This window comes from Coregonus lavaretus (assembly GCF_964263955.1).
Source record: "Coregonus lavaretus genome assembly, contig: HAP1_SCAFFOLD_4329, whole genome shotgun sequence".
Taxonomy (NCBI): Eukaryota; Metazoa; Chordata; class Actinopteri; order Salmoniformes; family Salmonidae; genus Coregonus; species Coregonus lavaretus.
In genome coordinates, this window is record NW_028163771.1 from 17944 (window position 1) to 40000 (window position 22057).

The 22057-nt window shown below is 50.8% G+C and overlaps 1 protein-coding gene and 2 long non-coding RNA genes across 8 annotated transcripts in view; 2 read left to right on the forward strand and 1 right to left on the reverse strand.

Moving 5' to 3' along the window:
• Positions 1-207: 207 nt before the first annotated feature.
• LOC311117791 lies at positions 208-3187 on the forward strand. 5 transcript variants are annotated; one of them, XR_014611717.1, is made up of 3 exons: positions 208-2343; positions 2416-2767; positions 2912-3187. It is a non-coding gene; the product is annotated as an uncharacterized lncRNA (long non-coding RNA). The 5 variants fall into 5 exon arrangements; XR_014611718.1 differs by having other exon boundaries at positions 2960-3187; XR_014611719.1 differs by having other exon boundaries at positions 2984-3187.
• A 26-nt stretch (positions 3188-3213) lies between these two features.
• LOC311117790 lies at positions 3214-5946 on the forward strand. 2 transcript variants are annotated; one of them, XR_014611715.1, is made up of 6 exons: positions 3214-3387; positions 3460-3711; positions 3808-4035; positions 4140-4211; positions 4288-4919; positions 5072-5946. It is a non-coding gene; the product is annotated as an uncharacterized lncRNA (long non-coding RNA). The 2 variants fall into 2 exon arrangements; XR_014611716.1 differs by lacking the exon at positions 3214-3387 and having other exon boundaries at positions 3394-3711; positions 3808-4011; positions 4060-4287; positions 4408-4919.
• A 70-nt stretch (positions 5947-6016) lies between these two features.
• Positions 6017-22057, reverse strand: part of LOC311117789 (fascin-like) — a 24218-nt gene continuing 8177 nt past the window's right edge. Inside the window, exons 4-7 of the mRNA XM_084192703.1 lie at positions 8016-8178; positions 7613-7734; positions 7054-7224; positions 6017-6411 (exon numbers count right to left, since the gene is read on the reverse strand). Coding sequence (XP_084048829.1) covers positions 6206-6411; positions 7054-7224; positions 7613-7734; positions 8016-8178 — 662 coding nt within the window. The 3' untranslated portion in view covers positions 6017-6205. The remainder of the gene's footprint in view (positions 6412-7053; positions 7225-7612; positions 7735-8015; positions 8179-22057) is intronic.

Below are 22057 nucleotides of genomic sequence, written 5' to 3' on the forward strand. Positions count from 1 at the left end.
GTGTGTGTGTAGTGTGTGTGTGTGTGTGTGTGTAGTGTGTCTAAGCTTTTCCACAGACCAACAGCTGGGAGTTGGGCTGTAGCGAGGTTGTCAAGGCGATGATTTATGCTTCCCAACATTCCAGAGAGGCGGGAGTAATCATGTGCTGCTGTCAATCATCTAGTCAGGAAATTAAAGAAGGAAAAAACGAGTTTCTCAGGGAACGTTTTACACTGTGAAGCTTTATTGGGCTTTAGGTTGAAATACAAATGCCACATTATGAAAAAGAAAAAACAGTTTAATTAAATATGCCAAGAAACAGAGTTACATAGAAAACCAAGCAAGGCACCGCCACAACCAATCAGATTCCCCCTTTGTGCTCATGGGCCAATAGCAGCGCCCGATGTTAGACTGCTTAGAGCTTCAGACAGGCGAGTGTTTCATCAGTAAAGAGTTGTGCTCTTCATCATCACGAAGACGTGTATTATGTGTATTACATCACAGACACACGTGGTTCAGATCATTAATGTTTTCTCTAGAATCCCAAACATTGTGCATCACGTCATCGGTGTGTGTGTGTTCTAGTCAGAGGGTGTAGAGATTACTGTAGTGTGTTACAATCTAGGCCAGACAGACAGACAGGCATGGTTCCATGGTTCTATCCAGTTCTAACCAGTTCTCAACTATGGTTCTATGGTTCTATCCAGTTCGAACCAGTTCTAAACTATGGTTCCATGGTTCTATCCAGTTCTAACCAGTTCTAAACTATGGTTCCATGGTTCTATCCAGTTCTAACCAGTTCTAAACTATGGTTCTATGGTTCTATCCAGTTCTCAACTATGGTTCTATGGTTCTATCCAGTTCGAACCAGTTCTAAACTATGGTTCCATGGTTCTAGCCAGTTCTAACCAGTTCTAAACTATGGTTCTATGGTTCTATCCAGTTCTAACCACTTCTAAACTATGGTTCCATGGTTCTATCCAGTTCTAAACTATGGTTCCATGGTTCTAACCAGTTCTAACCAGTTCTCAACTATGGTTCCATGGTTCTATCCAGTTCGAACCAGTTCTAAACTATGGTTCCATGGTTCTATCCAGTTCTAACCAGTTCTAAACTATGGTTCCATGGTTCTATCCAGTTCTAACCAGTTCTAAACTATGGTTCTATGGTTCTATCCAGTTCTAACCACTTCTAAACTATGGTTCCATGGTTCTATCCAGTTCTAAACTATGGTTCCATGGTTCTAACCAGTTCTAACCAGTTCTCAACTATGGTTCCATGGTTCTATCCAGTTCGAACCAGTTCTAAACTATGGTTCCATGGTTCTATCCAGTTCTAACCAGTTCTAAACTATGGTTCCATGGTTCTATCCAGTTCTAACCAGTTCTAAACTATGGTTCCATGGTTCTATCCAGTTCTAACCAGTTCTAAACTATGGTTCCATGGTTCTATCCAGTTCTAAACTATGGTTCCATGGTTCTAACCAGTTCTAAACTATGATTCCATGGTTCTATCCAGTTCTAACCAGTTCTAAACTATGGTTCCATAGTTCTATCCAGTTCTAAACTATGGTTCCATGGTTCCAGACAGTTTTTTATAATAACCATTATAGCCAGTGACTCAGTTAGACGCTGTTGGACTCTCCAGTTCAGCACCCAGAGGAAGAGATGGTTTAGAAACATGTCTGTGTCTCAAATGGCCCCCTTTTCCCTCAAATTCAAATCTGGACCTGGAAGCCAGTTAGTTCCACTGCTTTCTGGACCTGGAAGCCAGTTAGTTCCACTGCTTTCTGGACCTGGAAGCCAGTTAGTTCCACTGTTTTCTGGACCTGGAAGCCAGTTAGTTCCACTGCTTTCTGGACCTGGAAGTCAGTTAGTTCCACTGCTTTCTGGACCTGGAAGCCAGTTAGTTCCACTGCTTTCTGGACCTGGAAGCCAGTTAGTTCCACTGCTTTCTGGACCTGGAAGTCAGTTAGTTCCACTGCTTTCTGGACCTGGAAGTCAGTTAGTTCCACTGCTTTCTGGACCTGGAAGCCAGTTAGTTCCACTGCTTTTATTAATTGTTCCCCTCTAATCAGGGACTGATTTAGACCTGGGACACCACGTGGGTGCAATTAATTATCAGGTAGAACAGAAAACCATTGGGCTCCGGACCTCGTAGGGTCAAAGTTCAATACCCCTGCCCTATACAGCGCACTACTTTTGCCCCTCGCTGGTGAAATGTGCCCTCCCTGGTCTAAGGTAATGGGTCCTCCCTGGTCTAAGGTAATGGGTCCTCCCTGGTCTAAGGTAATGGGTCCTCCCTGGTCTGTCTAAGGTAATGGGTCCTCCCTGGTCTAAGGTAATGGGTCCTCCCTGGTCTAAGGTAATGGGTCCTCCCTGGTCTAAGGTAATGGGTCCTCCCTGGTCTAAGGTAATGGGCCCTCCCTGGTCTAAGGTAATGGGTCCTCCCTGGTCTGTCTAAGGTAATGGGTCCTCCCTGGTCTAAGGTAATGGGTCCTCCCTGGTCTAAGGTAATGGGTCCTCCCTGGTCTAAGGTAATGGGTCCTCCCTGGTCTAAGGTAATGGGTCCTCCCTGGTCTGTCTAAGGTAATGGGTCCTCCCTGGTCTAAGGTAATGGGTCCTCCCTGGTCTGTCTAAGGTAATGGACCCTCCCTGGTCTAAGGTAATGGGTCCTCCCTGGTCTAAGGTAATGGGTCCTCCCTGGTCTAAGGTAATGGGTCCTCCCTGGTCTAAGGTAATGGGTCCTCCCTGGTCTAAGGTAATGGGTCCTCCCTGGTCTGTCTAAGGTATTGGGTCCTTCCTGGTCTAAGGTAATGGGTCCTCCCTGGTCTAAGGTAATGGGTCCTCCCTGGTCTAAGGTAATGGGTCCTCCCTGGTCTAAGGTAATGGGTCCTCCCTGGTCTAAGGTAATGGGTCCTCCCTGGTCTAAGGTAATGGACCCTCCCTGGTCTAAGGTAATGGGCCCTCCCTGGTCTAAGGTAATGGGTCCTCCCTGGTCTAAGGTAATGGGTCCTCCCTGGTCTGTCTAAGGTAATGGGTCCTCCCTGGTCTAAGGTAATGGGTCCTCCCTGGTCTAAGGTAATGGGTCCTCCCTGGTCTAAGGTAATGGGTCCTCCCTGGTCTGTCTAAGGTAATGGGTCCTCCCTGGTCTAAGGTAATGGGTCCTCCCTGGTCTAAGGTAATGGGTCCTCCCTGGTCTGTCTAAGGTAATGGGTCCTTCCTGGTCTAAGGTAATGGGTCCTCCCTGGTCTGTCGAAGGTAATGGGTCCTCCCTGGTCTAAGGTAATGGGTCCTCCCTGGTCTAAGGTAATGGGTCCTCCCTGGTCTAAGGTAATGGGTCCTCCCTGGTCTAAGGTAATGGGTCCTCCCTGGTCTAAGGTAATGGGTCCTCCCTGGTCTGTCTAAGGTAATGGGTCCTCCCTGGTCTGAGGTAATGGGTCCTCCCTGGTCTAAGGTAATGGGTCCTCCCTGGTCTAAGGTAATGGGTCCTCCCTGGTCTAAGGTAATGGGTCCTCCCTGGTCTGTCTAAGGTAATGGGTCCTCCCTGGTCTAAGGTAATGGGTCCTCCCTGGTCTAAGGTAATGGGCCCTCCCTGGTCTGTCTAAGGTAATGGGTCCTCCCTGGTCTAAGGTAATGGGTCCTCCCTGGTCTAAGGTAATGGGTCCTCCCTGGTCTAAGGTAATGGGTCCTCCCTGGTCTAAGGTAATGGGTCCTCCCTGGTCTGTCTAAGGTAATGGGTCCTCCCTGGTCTGAGGTAATGGGTCCTCCCTGGTCTAAGGTAATGGGTCCTCCCTGGTCTAAGTTAATGGGCCCTCCCTGGTCTAAGGTAATGGGTCCTCCCTGGTCTGTCTAAGGTAATGGGTCCTCCCTGGTCTGTCTAAGGTAATGGGTCCTCCCTGGTCTAAGGTAATGGGTCCTCCCTGGTCTAAGGTAATGGGTCCTCCCTGGTCTAAGGTAATGGGTCCTCCCTGGTCTGTCTAAGGTAATGGGTCCTCCCTGGTCTAAGGTAATGGGTCCTCCCTGGTCTAAGGTAATGGGTCCTCCCTGGTCTAAGGTAATGGACCCTCCCTGGTCTAAGGTAATGGGTCCTCCCTGGTCTGTCTAAGGTAATGGACCCTCCCTGGTCTAAGGTAATGGGTCCTCCCTGGTCTGTCTAAGGTAATGGACCCTCCCTGGTCTAAGGTAATGGGTCCTCCCTGGTCTAAGGTAATGGGTCCTCCCTGGTCTAAGGTAATGGGTCCTCCCTGGTCTAAGGTAATGGACCCTCCCTGGTCTAAGGTAATGGGTCCTCCCTGGTCTGTCTAAGGTAATGGACCCTCCCTGGTCTAAGGTAATGGGTCCTCCCTGGTCTAAGGTAATGGGTCCTCCCTGGTCTAAGGTAATGGGTCCTCCCTGGTCTAAGGTAATGGGTCCTCCCTGGTCTAAGGTAATGGGTCCTCCCTGGTCTAAGGTAATGGGCCCTCCCTGGTCTAAGGTAATGGGTCCTCCCTGGTCTAAGGTAATGGGTCCTCCCTGGTCTGTCTAAGGTAATGGGTCCTCCCTGGTCTAAGGTAATGGGTCCTCCCTGGTCTAAGGTAATGGGTCCTCCCTGGTCTAAGGTAATGGGTCCTCCCTGGTCTAAGGTAATGGACCCTCCCTGGTCTAAGGTAATGGGTCCTCCCTGGTCTAAGGTAATGGGTCCTCCCTGGTCTAAGGTAATGGACCCTCCCTGGTCTAAGGTAATGGGTCCTCCCTGGTCTAAGGTAATGGACCCTCCCTGGTCTAAGGTAATGGGTCCTCCCTGGTCTAAGGTAATGGGTCCTCCCTGGTCTAAGGTAATGGGTCCTCCCTGGTCTAAGGTAATGGGTCCTCCCTGGTCTAAGGTAATGGGTCCTCCCTGGTCTAAGGTAATGGGTCCTCCCTGGTCTAAGGTAATGGGCCCTCCCTGGTCTGTCTAAGGTAATGGGTCCTCCCTGGTCTAAGGTAATGGGTCCTCCCTGGTCTGTCTAAGGTAATGGGTCCTCCCTGGTCTAAGGTAATGGGTCCTCCCTGGTCTGTCTAAGGTAATGGGTCCTCCCTGGTCTAAGGTAATGGGTCCTCCCTGGTCTAAGGTAATGGGTCCTCCCTGGTCTGTCTAAGGTAATGGGTCCTCCCTGGTCTAAGGTAATGGGTCCTCCCTGGTCTAAGGTAATGGGTCCTCCCTGGTCTGTCTAAGGTAATGCACTGTAAAGGGGATAGGGATTATGGTGTCATTTGGGATGTAGCCTCTGTCTCTGTTTAGACAGATGAGAAACGTTCTGTCTCTGGGAGGGTTAAGAGTTTAGACAGATGACAAACGTTCTGTCTCTGGGAGGGTTAAGAGTTTAGACAGACAATCGTTCTGTCTCTGGGAGGGTTAAGAGTTTAGACAGATGACAAACGTTCTGTCTCTGGGAGGGTTAAGAGTTTAGACAGATGACAAACGTTCTGTCTCTGGGAGGGTTAAGAGTTTAGACAGATGACAAACGTTCTGTCTCTGGGAGGGTTAAGAGTTTAGACAGACAATCGTTCTGTCTCTGGGAGGGTTAAGAGTTTAGACAGATGACAAACGTTCTGTCTCTGGGAGGGTTAAGAGTTTAGACAGATGACAAACGTTCTGTCTCTGGGAGGGTTAAGAGTTTAGACAGATGAGAAACGTTCTGTCTCTGGGAGGGTTAAGAGTTTAGACAGATGAGAAACGTTCTGTCTCTGGGAGGGTTAAGAGTTTAGACAGACAAACGTTCTGTCTCTGTTTTCAGATCCCAGCTGACTCATTTAATGCAGAGAGTAAACCTATAGCATTCCAGATGTGATCATTTCCAGTTAGGGGTTTCCAGTATTAGCCACATATAGCCCTATATATATTTAATGTTCTTCACTTTATCCTTTGAAAATAGACACATAAAAGTATTCTGGGGATGAAAATGTGCATCTTCAATATGTACCCATTTGTTCCTCTTTAGTGCATTTAAATCTATATGTCGCAAGTAAAAGCCTCGGGTGGCGAGTTGATACAATTCTACGTCTGGGAGGTTAAAACGCCCCTCAGACTCTGGGAGGTTAAAACGCCCCTCAGACTTATGAAGATCTAAAACCTTCCTTCTTTATTCTATGAATTGTATTTGCCCAAATAAAGTCAGAGGATACTTAAAAAAAAAAAAAAAAGGATGTCTTCGGTGGGGTAATTGGTATTTACGGAGAATGTGTGTGTTAACTGCATAGTGTCGTCAGTACTCCCAGAGAGTGGCGTTGTCCAACCCCTCAGCGTTGGCCTTCAGAACCCCGGCGTGGTCTCCTTTGAGGTACCGCCCCCCCGGCGCCCGCACCGCCATCTTGTTGTAGTCACACAGCTCAAACAGGAAGTAAGTGGGCGTGTCCCCGCTGCACACCACTGCGGACTCCTCGCCCACGCACCAGAACTTCCCCTGTGAGTCTAGAGAGGAGGGAGATGGAGATTATTATAGATTATTATAGATATATATTATATTATACCAAGCATTAGGAACACCTTCCTAATATTGAGTCGCACCCCCTCCCCCCCTTTTGTTCTCAGAACAGCCTCAATTCGTCGGGGCGTGGACTCTACAAGGTGTTCGAAAGCGTTCCACAAGGATGCTGGCCCATGTTGACTCCAATGCTTCCCACAGTTGCGTCAAGTTGGCTGGATGTCCTTTGGGTGGTGGACCATTATTGATACACACGGGAAACTGTTGAGCGTGAAAAACCCAGCAGCGTTGCAGTTCTTGACACAAACCGGTGCGCCTGGCACCTACTACCATACCCTGTTCAAAGGCACTTAAATATTTTGTCTTGCCCATTCACCCTCTGAAGGGTACACACACACATTCCATGTCTCAATTGTTTCAAGGCTTAAAAATCCTTCTATAACCTGTTTCCTCCCCTTCATCTACACTGATTGAAGTAAATTTAACAGGTGACATCAATAAGGGATCATAGCTTTCACCTGGATTCACCTGGTCAGTCTATGTCATGGAAAGAGCAGGTGTTCCTAATGTTTTATACACTCATGTGTACACTTGTGTGTGTGTACCTCGGAGAATGTAGGTGTGTGTACCTCGGAGGCTGTAGGCGCCATCTTTAAACTCCAGCTGGAAGACGTCGTAGGAGGAGCGGTTAGAATCCAGCGTTCCCGTGCCAACCTTGCGACAGCCAATGAAACCGTGTTCTCCACGGAGGACTATGATTGGCCGGTTGATCAGCTTCATCAGGAACTGCTCCGCCTCCGCTGGAGCCAAACAGAAAACAGATCACACTGATTGATTAGCTGATTGGTTGATAAGTTAATTAATAGGTTTGTGTCTTGATCAGATCAGTTAGTTGATTGATTGTTTAATTGACAGTTATTTCAATAATAAGGAACATTGATGCAACTATGAAATGATAAGATTCACTGGCCGTTGCGGCCATAGTTACAGCATGTATGGTTATGGTAATGAGATTGGTTATGGTAATGAGATTGGTTATGGTAATGAGATTGGTTATGGTAATGAGATTGGTTATGGTAACAGTATCCACGATTATGATAGTGGTCTTCATGGTTATGTTAGTGGTATCCATGGTTACGTTAGTGGTATCCATGGTTACGTTAGTGGTATCCATGGTGACAGACTAACCTGCGTTGTCGATGGTTGCAGCTAGTTGTCCGTTCCTCTTGGCAGCAACATATTTCCCGTTAGAGGCTCTGAGAGAAACCTTCCCCTCACGCCACTCTAGATCAAAATGACTGTTAGCTGACCTACACACACACACACACACACACACACACACACACACACACACACACACACACACAGTTAAAATACCATATTTCGTTAAGAGGTTCTGAGTGGTAGGGAGGGTGTGTGTGTGGTTGTAGTGTGTATTACTTGCTGTGTGTGTGTAGTGCTGTAGTGTGTGTGTGTAGTGTGTAGTGTGTGTAGTGTGTATAGTGTAGTGTGTGTGTGTGTGTGTGTAGTGTGTAGTGTGTAGTGTGTAGTGTGTGTGTGTAGTGTGTGTGTAGTGTGTATAGTGTATTACTTAGTGGAGGCAGTACACTGCAGTCCTCCGGTAGCGGTGAGGGTCCAGTACTTCCCGGCAGCGGTCCGGAACGCACTCTTCCTGTTTCCTGTCTCGCGACTCATCTCCACCTGGAACACTTCCTGGTCACCCTCCTCGTCCTGATTGGCCGACAGGTCCATGCCTGGGGTCAGGGGGAGAAGTCGCAGAGGTCATACAGGGTCCATTTGTGAACGTTATGTTATGAAACTAGGAATTATTTAGGATTGTGTTTCAATCAACTGTTTCAATCAACTGTTTCAATCAACTGTTTCAATCAACTGTTTCAATCAACTGTTTCAATCAACTGTTTCAATCAACTGTTTCAATGAAACACAGCCTGTACTAGTAGTTCACTCACTAATACATATTACTATATACTACATATATATAATACTAATACCCAATACAGCTACTCTACTATATATATTACTATATACATATAATACTAATACCCAATACAGCTACTCTACTATATATATTACTATATACTACATATATATACAATACTAATACCCAATACAGCTACTCTACTATATATATTACTATATACTATATATATATATATATATAATACTAATACCCAATACAGCTACTCTACTATATATATTACTATATACTACATATATATATATATATAATACTAATACCCAATACATATTTGTATTTATATTTATCATGGATCCCTATTGCCAAGGCAGCAGCTACTCTTCCTGGGGTTTATTATGGATCCCCATTAGTTCCTGCCAAGGCAGCAGCTACTCTTCCTGGGGTTTATTATGGATCCCCATTAGTTCCTGCCAAGGCAGCAGCTACTCTTCCTGGGGTTTATTATGGATCCCCATTAGTTCCTGCCAAGGCAGCAGCTACTCTTCCTGGGGTTTATTATGGATCCCCATTAGTTCCTGCCAAGGCAGCAGCTACTCTTCCTGGGGTTTATTATGGATCCCCATTAGTTCCTGCCAAGGCAGCAGCTACTCTTCCTGGGGTTTATTAGGTTTTTAGATTTTTTTGCAAATGCATTAAAAATAAAAAAAAGTTTACATAAGTATTCTGAAACTTTTCTCAGTACTTTGTTGAAGCACCTTTGGTAGCGATTACAGCCTTGAGTCTTCTTGGGTATGACGCTACAAGCTTGGCATACCTGTATTTGGGGAGTTTCTCCCATTCTTCTCTGCAGATCCTCTCAAGCTCTGTCAGGTTGGATGGGGAGCGTCGCTGCACAGCTATTTTCAGGTCTCTCCAGAGATGTTCGATCGGGTTCAAGTCCGGGCTCTGGCTGGGCCACTCAAGGACATTCAGAGACTTGTCCCGAAGCCACTCCTGCATTTTCTTAACTGTGTGCTTAGGGCCATTGTCCTGTTGGAAGGTGAACCTTCGCCCCAGTCTGAAGTCCTGAGCGCTCTGGAGCAGGTTTTTATCAAGGATCTCTCTGGACTTTGCTCCGTTCATCTTTCCCTCGATCCTGAATAGTCTCCCAGTCCCTGCCGCTGAAAAACATCCCCACAGCATGATGCTGCCACCACCATGCTTCACAGTAGGGATGGTGCCAGGTTTCCTCCAGACGTGACGCCTGGCATTCAGGTCAACGAGTTCAGTCTTGGTTTCATCAGACCAGAGAATCTTGTTTCTCATGGTCTGAGAGTCTTTAGGTGTCTTTTGGCAAACTCCAAGCGGGCTGTCATGTGCCTTTTACTGAGGAGTGGCTTCTGTCTGGACACTCTACCATAAAGGCCTGATTAGTGGAGTGCTGCAGAGATGGTTGTCCTTCTGGAAGGTTCTCCCATCTCCACAGAGGAACTCTGGAGCTCTATCAGAGTGACCATCGTGTTCTTGGTCACCTCCCTGACCAAGGCCCTTCTCCCCCGATTGCTCAGTTTTGCCGGGCGGCCAGCTCTAGGAAGAGTCTTGGTGGTTCCAAACTTCCATTTAAGAATGATGGAGGCCACTGTGTTCTTGGGGACCTTCAATACTGCAGACATTTTTTTGTACCCTTCCCCAGATCTGTGCCCCGACACAATCCTGTCTCGGAGATCTACAGACAATTCCTTCGACCTCACGACTTGGTTTTTTTCTCTGACATGCACTGTCAACTGTACGACCTTATATAGACAGGTGTGTGCTTTTCCAAATCATGTCCAATCAATTTAATTTACCACAAGTGGACTCCAATCAAGTTGTAGAAACATCTCAAGGATGATCAATGGAAACAGGGTGCAAAGAGTCTGAATAATTATGTAAATAAGGTATTTCAGTTTTTTATTCTTAATACATTTTTAAAACCTGTTTTCGCTTTGTCATTATGGGGTATTGTATGTAGATTGATGAGGAAAAACATTAATTTAATCCATTTTAGAATAAGGCTGTTACGTAACAAAATATGGAAAAAGTCAAGGGGTGTGAATACTTTCCGAAGGCACTGCATACGTTTTTCCATCAGCAGACTATGATCGATAATGTCAAAAGCCACACTGAAGTCTAACAAAACAGCCCCCACAATCTTTTTATTATCAATTTCTCTCAGCCAAACATCAGTCTGCCGTGCATGTTAAATGCCCTTCCCTATAAGCGTGCTGAAAGTCTGTTGTTAATTTATTTACTATAAAATAGCATTGTATCTGGTCAAACGCAATTCTTTCCAAAAGTTTACTGTGAGTTGGTAACAGGCTGATTGGTCGGCTATTTGTATATCAATATATATTGATTGGTTGATTAATTTGATGCTACACAAAGATAAATAACTGTCACGAACTCTGATGCGAATGTGGTGCGAATCAATTGCAGGACACAGGAGCTGAGTCAATCCAGACTTTACTAGTAAATCCAAAAATCAACAAGATATACGCCACAGTGCGTAAAACACTCCCAAACCGAAACTGCGCACAAACAAAAGTGCGACGGTACACAAAGAGTGACTGGCAAACAGCACTGCACCAAACGACAGGAAAACAATTACACACAACACATGACAAACTAATGGAACAATATATAGGGCACATAATCACACTAACGTGGCGTGGCGCCCCCCCCTCTGTCTCTCTACCTGTAGGCCATCTATCTGATGCTGTCTGGTCTTGGTGAGGCGTGGCGCCCCTCCCTCTGTCTCTCTACCTGTAGGCCATCTATCCCTCTGTCTCTCTACCTGTAGGCCATCTATCCCTCTGTCTCTCTACCTGTAGGCCATCTATCCCTCTGTCTCTCTACCTGTAGGCCATCTATCTGATGCTGTCTGGTCTTGGTGAGGCGTGGCGCCCCTCCCTCTGTCTCTCTACCTGTAGGCCATCTATCTGATGCTGTCTGGTCTTGGTGAGGCCAGAGCGCCCCTCCCTCTGTCTCTCTACCTGTAGGCCATCTATCTGATGCTGTCTGGTCTTGGTGAGGCGTGGCGCCCCTCCCTCTGTCTCTCTACCTGTAGGCCATCTATCTGATGCTGTCTGGTCTTGGTGAGGCGTGGCGCCCCTCCCTCTGTCTCTCTACCTGTAGGCCATCTATCTGATGCTGTCTGGTCTTGGTGAGGCGTGGCGCCCCTCCCTCTGTCTCTCTACCTGTAGGCCATCTATCTGATGCTGTCTGGTCTTGGTGAGGCGTGGCGCCCCTCCCTCTGTCTCTCTACCTGTAGGCCATCTATCTGATGCTGTCTGGTCTTGGTGAGGCGTGGCGCCCCTCCCTCTGTCTCTCTACCTGTAGGCCATCTATCTGATGCTGTCTGGTCTTGGTGAGGCGTGGCGCCCCTCCCTCTGTCTCTCTACCTGTAGGCCATCTATCTGATGCTGTCTGGTCTTGGTGAGGCGTGGCGCCCCTCCCTCTGTCTCTCTACCTGTAGGCCATCTATCTGATGCTGTCTGGTCTTGGTGAGGCGTGGCGCCCCTCCCTCTGTCTCTCTACCTGTAGGCCATCTATCTGATGCTGTCTGGTCTTGGTGAGGCGTGGCGCCCCTCCCTCTGTCTCTCTACCTGTAGGCCATCTATCTGATGCTGTCTGGTCTTGGTGAGGCGTGGCGCCCCCCCCTCTGTCTCTCTACCTGTAGGCCATCTATCTGATGCTGTCTGGTCTTGGTGAGGCGTGGCGCCCCTCCCTCTGTCTCTCTACCTGTAGGCCATCTATCTGATGCTGTCTGGTCTTGGTGAGGCGTGGCGCCCCTCCCTCTGTCTCTCTACCTGTAGGCCATCTATCTGATGCTGTCTGGTCTTGGTGAGGCGTGGCGCCCCTCCCTCTGTCTCTCTACCTGTAGGCCATCTATCTGATGCTGTCTGGTCTTGGTGAGGCGTGGCGCCCCCCCCTCTGTCTCTCTACCTGTAGGCCATCTATCTGATGCTGTCTGGTCTTGGTGAGGCGTGGCGCCCCTCCCTCTGTCTCTCTACCTGTAGGCCATCTATCTGATGCTGTCTGGTCTTGGTGAGGCCAGAGCGCCCCTCCCTCTGTCTCTCTACCTGTAGGCCATCTATCTGATGCTGTCTGGTCTTGGTGAGGCGTGGCGCCCCTCCCTCTGTCTCTCTACCTGTAGGCCATCTATCTGATGCTGTCTGGTCTTGGTGAGGCCAGAGCGCCCCTCCCTCTGTCTCTCTACCTGTAGGCCATCTATCTGATGCTGTCTGGTCTTGGTGAGGCGTGGCGCCCCCCCCTCCCTCTGTCTCTCTACCTGTAGGCCATCTATCTGATGCTGTCTGGTCTTGGTGAGGCGTGGCGCCCCTCCCTCTGTCTCTCTACCTGTAGGCCATCTATCTGATGCTGTCTGGTCTTGGTGAGGCGTGGCGCCCCTCCCTCTGTCTCTCTACCTGTAGGCCATCTATCTGATGCTGTCTGGTCTTGGTGAGGCGTGGCGCCCCTCCCTCTGTCTCTCTACCTGTAGGCCATCTATCTGATGCTGTCTGGTCTTGGTGAGGCGTGGCGCCCCTCCCTCTGTCTCTCTACCTGTAGGCCATCTATCTGATGCTGTCTGGTCTTGGTGAGGCGTGGCGCCCCCTCCCTCTGTCTCTCTACCTGTAGGCCATCTATCTGATGCTGTCTGGTCTTGGTGAGGCGTGGCGCCCCTCCCTCTGTCTCTCTACCTGTAGGCCATCTATCTGATGCTGTCTGGTCTTGGTGAGGCGTGGCGCCCCTCCCTCTGTCTCTCTACCTGTAGGCCATCTATCTGATGCTGTCTGGTCTTGGTGAGGCGTGGCGCCCCTCCCTCTGTCTCTCTACCTGTAGGCCATCTATCTGATGCTGTCTGGTCTTGGTGAGGCGTGGCCCCCCCCCTCCCTCTGTCTCTCTACCTGTAGGCCATCTATCTGATGCTGTCTGGTCTTGGTGAGGCGTGGCGCCCCTCCCTCTGTCTCTCTACCTGTAGGCCATCTATCTGATGCTGTCTGGTCTTGGTGAGGCGTGGCGCCCCTCCCTCTGTCTCTCTACCTGTAGGCCATCTATCTGATGCTGTCTGGTCTTGGTGAGGCGTGGCGCCCCCCCCTCCCTCTGTCTCTCTACCTGTAGGCCATCTATCTGATGCTGTCTGGTCTTGGTGAGGCGTGGCGCCCCCCCCTCCCTCTGTCTCTCTACCTGTAGGCCATCTATCTGATGCTGTCTGGTCTTGGTGAGGCGTGGCCCCCCCCCCCTCCCTCTGTCTCTCTACCTGTAGGCCATCTATCTGATGCTGTCTGGTCTTGGTGAGGCGCCCCCCCCCCCTCTGTCTCTCTACCTGTAGGCCATCTATCTGATGCTGTCTGGTCTTGGTGAGGCGTGGCGCCCCTCCCTCTGTCTCTCTACCTGTAGGCCATCTATCTGATGCTGTCTGGTCTTGGTGAGGCGTGGCGCCCCCCCCCTCCCTCTGTCTCTCTACCTGTAGGCCATCTATCTGATGCTGTCTGGTCTTGGTGAGGCGTGGCGCCCCTCCCTCTGTCTCTCTACCTGTAGGCCATCTATCTGATGCTGTCTGGTCTTGGTGAGGCGTGGCGCCCCCCCCCTCCCTCTGTCTCTCTACCTGTAGGCCATCTATCTGATGCTGTCTGGTCTTGGTGAGGCGTGGCCCCCCCCTCCCTCTGTCTCTCTACCTGTAGGCCATCTATCTGATGCTGTCTGGTCTTGGTGAGGCGTGGCGCCCCCCCTCCCTCTGTCTCTCTACCTGTAGGCCATCTATCTGATGCTGTCTGGTCTTGGTGAGGCGTGGCGCCCCTCCCTCTGTCTCTCTACCTGTAGGCCATCTATCTGATGCTGTCTGGTCTTGGTGAGGCGTGGCGCCCCTCCCTCTGTCTCTCTACCTGTAGGCCATCTATCTGATGCTGTCTGGTCTTGGTGAGGCGTGGCGCCCCTCCCTCTGTCTCTCTACCTGTAGGCCATCTATCTGATGCTGTCTGGTCTTGGTGAGGCGTGGCGCCCCTCCCTCTGTCTCTCTACCTGTAGGCCATCTATCTGATGCTGTCTGGTCTTGGTGAGGCGTGGCGCCCCCCCTCCCTCTGTCTCTCTACCTGTAGGCCATCTATCTGATGCTGTCTGGTCTTGGTGAGGCGTGGCGCCCCTCCCTCTGTCTCTCTACCTGTAGGCCATCTATCTGATGCTGTCTGGTCTTGGTGAGGCGTGGCGCCCCCCCTCCCTCTGTCTCTCTACCTGTAGGCCATCTATCTGATGCTGTCTGGTCTTGGTGAGGCGTGGCGCCCCCCCTCCCTCTGTCTCTCTACCTGTAGGCCATCTATCTGATGCTGTCTGGTCTTGGTGAGGCGTGGCGCCCCCCCTCCCTCTGTCTCTCTACCTGTAGGCCATCTATCTGATGCTGTCTGGTCTTGGTGAGGCGTGGCGTCCCCCCCTCCCTCTGTCTCTCTACCTGTAGGCCATCTATCTGATGCTGTCTGGTCTTGGTGAGGCGTGGCGCCCCTCCCTCTGTCTCTCTACCTGTAGGCCATCTATCTGATGCTGTCTGGTCTTGGTGAGGCCAGAGCGCCCCCCCCTCTGTCTCTCTACCTGTAGGCCATCTATCTGATGCTGTCTGGTCTTGGTGAGGCGTGGCGCCCCCCCTCCCTCTGTCTCTCTACCTGTAGGCCATCTATCTGATGCTGTCTGGTCTTGGTGAGGCGTGGCGCCCCCCCTCCCTCTGTCTCTCTACCTGTAGGCCATCTATCTGATGCTGTCTGGTCTTGGTGAGGCCAGAGCGCCCCTCCCTCTGTCTCTCTACCTGTAGGCCATCTATCTGATGCTGTCTGGTCTTGGTGAGGCGTGGCGCCCCTCCCTCTGTCTCTCTACCTGTAGGCCATCTATCTGATGCTGTCTGGTCTTGGTGAGGCGTGGCGCCCCTCCCTCTGTCTCTCTACCTGTAGGCCATCTATCTGATGCTGTCTGGTCTTGGTGAGGCCAGAGCGCCCCTCCCTCTGTCTCTCTACCTGTAGGCCATCTATCTGATGCTGTCTGGTCTTGGTGAGGCGTGGCGCCCCTCCCTCTGTCTCTCTACCTGTAGGCCATCTATCTGATGCTGTCTGGTCTTGGTGAGGCGTGGCGCCCCTCCCTCTGTCTCTCTACCTGTAGGCCATCTATCTGATGCTGTCTGGTCTTGGTGAGGCGTGGCGCCCCTCCCTCCCTCTGTCTCTCTACCTGTAGGCCATCTATCTGATGCTGTCTGGTCTTGGTGAGGCGTGGCGCCCCTCCCTCTGTCTCTCTACCTGTAGGCCATCTATCTGATGCTGTCTGGTCTTGGTGAGGCGTGGCGCCCCTCCCTCTGTCTCTCTACCTGTAGGCCATCTATCTGATGCTGTCTGGTCTTGGTGAGGCGTGGCGCCCCTCCCTCTGTCTCTCTACCTGTAGGCCATCTATCTGATGCTGTCTGGTCTTGGTGAGGCGTGGCGCCCCTCCCTCTGTCTCTCTACCTGTAGGCCATCTATCTGATGCTGTCTGGTCTTGGTGAGGCGTGGCGCCCCTCCCTCTGTCTCTCTACCTGTAGGCCATCTATCTGATGCTGTCTGGTCTTGGTGAGGCGTGGCGCCCCTCCCTCTGTCTCTCTACCTGTAGGCCATCTATCTGATGCTGTCTGGTCTTGGTGAGGCGTGGCGCCCCTCCCTCTGTCTCTCTACCTGTAGGCCATCTATCTGATGCTGTCTGGTCTTGGTGAGGCGTGGCGCCCCTCCCTCTGTCTCTCTACCTGTAGGCCATCTATCTGATGCTGTCTGGTCTTGGTGAGGCGTGGCGCCCCTCCCTCCCTCTGTCTCTCTACCTGTAGGCCATCTATCTGATGCTGTCTGGTCTTGGTGAGGCGTGGCGCCCCCCCCTCCCTCTGTCTCTCTACCTGTAGGCCATCTATCTGATGCTGTCTGGTCTTGGTGAGGCGTGGCGCCCCTCCCTCCCTCTGTCTCTCTACCTGTAGGCCATCTATCTGATGCTGTCTGGTCTTGGTGAGGCGTGGCGCCCCCCCCTCCCTCTGTCTCTCTACCTGTAGGCCATCTATCTGATGCTGTCTGGTCTTGGTGAGGCGTGGCGCCCCTCCCTCTGTCTCTCTACCTGTAGGCCATCTATCTGATGCTGTCTGGTCTTGGTGAGGCGTGGCGCCCCCCCCTCCCTCTGTCTCTCTACCTGTAGGCCATCTATCTGATGCTGTCTGGTCTTGGTGAGGCGTGGCGCCCCTCCCTCCCTCTGTCTCTCTACCTGTAGGCCATCTATCTGATGCTGTCTGGTCTTGGTGAGGCGTGGCCCCCCCCCTCCCTCTGTCTCTCTACCTGTAGGCCATCTATCTGATGCTGTCTGGTCTTGGTGAGGCGTGGCGCCCCTCCCTCCCTCTGTCTCTCTACCTGTAGGCCATCTATCTGATGCTGTCTGGTCTTGGTGAGGCGTGGCGCCCCTCCCTCCCTCTGTCTCTCTACCTGTAGGCCATCTATCTGATGCTGTCTGGTCTTGGTGAGGCGTGGCGCCCCTCCCTCTGTCTCTCTACCTGTAGGCCATCTATCTGATGCTGTCTGGTCTTGGTGAGGCGTGGCGCCCCTCCCTCTGTCTCTCTACCTGTAGGCCATCTATCTGATGCTGTCTGGTCTTGGTGAGGCGTGGCGCCCCCCCCTCCCTCTGTCTCTCTACCTGTAGGCCATCTATCTGATGCTGTCTGGTCTTGGTGAGGCGTGGCGCCCCTCCCTCTGTCTCTCTACCTGTAGGCCATCTATCTGATGCTGTCTGGTCTTGGTGAGGCGTGGCGCCCCTCCCTCTGTCTCTCTACCTGTAGGCCATCTATCTGATGCTGTCTGGTCTTGGTGAGGCGTGGCCCCCCCCTCCCTCTGTCTCTCTACCTGTAGGCCATCTATCTGATGCTGTCTGGTCTTGGTGAGGCGTGGCGCCCCTCCCTCTGTCTCTCTACCTGTAGGCCATCTATCTGATGCTGTCTGGTCTTGGTGAGGCGTGGCGCCCCTCCCTCTGTCTCTCTACCTGTAGGCCATCTATCTGATGCTGTCTGGTCTTGGTGAGGCGTGGCGCCCCTCCCTCTGTCTCTCTACCTGTAGGCCATCTATCTGATGCTGTCTGGTCTTGGTGAGGCGTGGCGCCCCCCCCTCCCTCTGTCTCTCTACCTGTAGGCCATCTATCTGATGCTGTCTGGTCTTGGTGAGGCGTGGCGCCCCTCCCTCTGTCTCTCTACCTGTAGGCCATCTATCTGATGCTGTCTGGTCTTGGTGAGGCGTGGCGCCCCCCCCTCCCTCTGTCTCGCTACCTGTAGGCCATCTATCTGATGCTGTCTGGTCTTGGTGAGGCGTGGCGCCCCCCCCTCCCTCTGTCTCTCTACCTGTAGGCCATCTATCTGATGCTGTCTGGTCTTGGTGAGGCGTGGCCCCCCCCCCCCTCCCTCTGTCTCTCTACCTGTAGGCCATCTATCTGATGCTGTCTGGTCTTGGTGAGGCGTGGCGCCCCTCCCTCTGTCTCTCTACCTGTAGGCCATCTATCTGATGCTGTCTGGTCTTGGTGAGGCGTGGCGCCCCTCCCTCTGTCTCTCTACCTGTAGGCCATCTATCTGATGCTGTCTGGTCTTGGTGAGGCGTGGCGCCCCTCCCTCTGTCTCTCTACCTGTAGGCCATCTATCTGATGCTGTCTGGTCTTGGTGAGGCGTGGCCCCCCCCTCCCTCTGTCTCTCTACCTGTAGGCCATCTATCTGATGCTGTCTGGTCTTGGTGAGGCGTGGCGCCCCCCCCTCCCTCTGTCTCTCTACCTGTAGGCCATCTATCTGATGCTGTCTGGTCTTGGTGAGGCGTGGCGCCCCCCCCTCCCTCTGTCTCTCTACCTGTAGGCCATCTATCTGATGCTGTCTGGTCTTGGTGAGGCGTGGCCCCCCCCTCCCTCTGTCTCTCTACCTGTAGGCCATCTATCTGATGCTGTCTGGTCTTGGTGAGGCGTGGCGCCCCTCCCTCTGTCTCTCTACCTGTAGGCCATCTATCTGATGCTGTCTGGTCTTGGTGAGGCGTGGCGCCCCTCCCTCTGTCTCTCTACCTGTAGGCCATCTATCTGATGCTGTCTGGTCTTGGTGAGGCGTGGCGCCCCCCCCTCCCTCTGTCTCTCTACCTGTAGGCCATCTATCTGATGCTGTCTGGTCTTGGTGAGGCGTGGCGCCCCTCCCTCTGTCTCTCTACCTGTAGGCCATCTATCTGATGCTGTCTGGTCTTGGTGAGGCGTGGCGCCCCTCCCTCTGTCTCTCTACCTGTAGGCCATCTATCTGATGCTGTCTGGTCTTGGTGAGGCGTGGCGCCCCTCCCTCTGTCTCTCTACCTGTAGGCCATCTATCTGATGCTGTCTGGTCTTGGTGAGGCGTGGCGCCCCTCCCTCTGTCTCTCTACCTGTAGGCCATCTATCTGATGCTGTCTGGTCTTGGTGAGGCGTGGCGCCCCTCCCTCTGTCTCTCTACCTGTAGGCCATCTATCTGATGCTGTCTGGTCTTGGTGAGGCGTGGCGCCCCTCCCTCTGTCTCTCTACCTGTAGGCCATCTATCTGATGCTGTCTGGTCTTGGTGAGGCGTGGCCCCCTCCCTCCCTCTGTCTCTCTACCTGTAGGCCATCTATCTGATGCTGTCTGGTCTTGGTGAGGCGTGGCGCCCCTCCCTCTGTCTCTCTACCTGTAGGCCATCTATCTGATGCTGTCTGGTCTTGGTGAGGCGTGGCCCCCCCCTCCCTCTGTCTCTCTACCTGTAGGCCATCTATCTGATGCTGTCTGGTCTTGGTGAGGCGTGGCCCCCCCCCTCCCTCTGTCTCTCTACCTGTAGGCCATCTATCTGATGCTGTCTGGTCTTGGTGAGGCGTGGCGCCCCTCCCTCCCTCTGTCTCTCTACCTGTAGGCCATCTATCTGATGCTGTCTGGTCTTGGTGAGGCGTGGCGCCCCTCCCTCTGTCTCTCTACCTGTAGGCCATCTATCTGATGCTGTCTGGTCTTGGTGAGGCGTGGCGCCCCTCCCTCTGTCTCTCTACCTGTAGGCCATCTATCTGATGCTGTCTGGTCTTGGTGAGGCGTGGTTTCCCCGGTGATTTTACCCACGCACCGCTACTGGTTGCGGGTGATTATACAATTCCACTTGTTGGATATCCTGACTCTGACTGGATTCCGATAGAAATCAAAAATCACTTTGCAAGCCAGGATAATGTGACTTGCTGGTCTGATGTAGCCTGTAAACCAGGAGGTTCCTAACCCTCCTGTGAAAGAAAGGCATTATGATATATATGTAATGTGATGTCATACATAACTGGGCTAATAAGGCTGGGGGAACCGTTCATACAGGGTTCTAGGAAGAACTCTCCAAAGATAAAATGGTTCTTGGCAGAATCTTTCAAGAACCCTTCAAAGATAAAATGGTTCTAGGTAGAACCTTTAGATTATGAAATGGTTATTGGTAGAACCCTTCATAGAGGACCAAAAAGGGTTGCCCTATGGAAACAAACCGAAGAACTCTGTGTTGTTCTACTAAGCACATTTTTTTCTAAGAGTGCACTTAACATCTCTCTTCCTCCCTCCCTATCTCCCTCCCTCCCTCCTTCCCTCCCTCCCTCCCCCTCTCTCCCTCCCTCCCTACCTCCCTCCCTCCCTCCCTCTCTTCCCAAACACATCCAAATCCTCCTCCCCACACACACTGCCCCACACTCCAAACCCTCACGCACTCTTTATCTCTCTTTAACCCTCCTTTGACTATTCAAACATCACTACTCTTCCTTCCCCCCATTCCGCTATCCCTCCATTCCAAACCCCTTTCTTCCTCAGGAATCTCCTGGAATGTGTTCCCTCTTCCCTCTCAAACAATAAGAGACCACATCCTGAGTGAGTCAACAATATGTGTAATGGCAGCTAGCTTTAAAACCAGCTGTAGTTGGCTGTACTGATACCACACTAATGTCCCCACATAACAGCATACAGCTAACTGGACTACCACACTAATGTCCCCACATAACAGCATACAGCTAACTGTACTAATAACACACTAATGTCCCCACATAACAGCATACAGCTAACTGTACTAATAACACACTAATGTCCCCACATAACAGCATACAGCTAACTGTACTAATAACACACTAATGTCCCCACATAACAGCATACAGCTAACTGTACTACCACACTAATGTCCCCACATAACAGCATACAGCTAACTGGACTACCACACTAATGTCCCCACATAACAGCATACAGCTAACTGTACTAATAACACACTAATGTCCCCACATAACAGCATACAGCTAACTGTACTACCACACTAATGTCCCCACATAACAGCATACAGCTAACTGTACTAATAACACACTAATGTCCCCACATAACAGCATACAGCTAACTGTACTAATAACACACTAATGTCCCCACATAACAGCATACAGCTAACTGTACTACCACACTAATGTCCCCACATAACAGCATACAGCTAACTGTACTACCACACTAATGTCCCCACATAACAGCATACAGCTAACTGTACTACCACACTAATGTCCCCCACATAACAACATACAGCTAACTGTACTACCACACTAATGTCCCCACATAACAGCATACAGCTAACTGTACTACCACACTAATGTCCCCACATAACAGCATACAGCTAACTGTACTAATAACACACTAATGTCCCCACATAACAGCATACAGCTAACTGTACTAATAACACACTAATGTCCCCACATAACAGCATACAGCTAACTGTACTAATAACACACTAATGTCCCCACATAACAGCATACAGCTAACTGTACTACCACACTAATGTCCCCACATAACAGCATACAGCTAACTGTACTAATAACACACTAATGTCCCCACATAACAGCATACAGCTAACTGTACTACCACACTAATGTCCCCACATAACAGCATACAGCTAACTGTACTACCACACTAATGTCCCCACATAACAGCATACAGCTAACTGTACTACCATACTAATGTCCCCACATAACAGCATACAGCTAACTGTACTACCACACTAATGTCCCCCACATAACAGCATACAGCTAACTGTACTAATAACACACTAATGTCCCCACATAACAGCATACAGCTAACTGTACTACCATACTAATGTCCCCACATAACAGCATACAGCTAACTGTACTAATAACACACTAATGTCCCCACATAACATTTACATTTACATTTTAGTCATTTAGCAGACGCTCTTATCCAGAGCGACTTACAGTTAGCGCATACATTATTTTTTTTATCGAACCCACAACCCTGGCGTTGCAAACGCCATGCTCTACCAACTGAGCTACATCCCCTGCCGGCCATTCCCTCCCCTACACTGGACGACGCTGGGCCAATCATAACAGCATACAGCTAACTGTACTACCACACTAATGTCCCCACATAACAGCATACAGCTAACTGTACTACCACACTAATGTCCCCACATAACAGCATACAGCTAACTGTACTAATAACACACTAATGTCCCCACATAACAGCATACAGCTAACTGTACTAATAACACACTAATGTCCCCCACATAACAGCATACAGCTAACTGTACTACCACACTAATGTCCCCACATAACAGCATACAGCTAACTGTACTACCACACTAATGTCCCCACATAACAGCATACAGCTAACTGTACTACCACACTAAT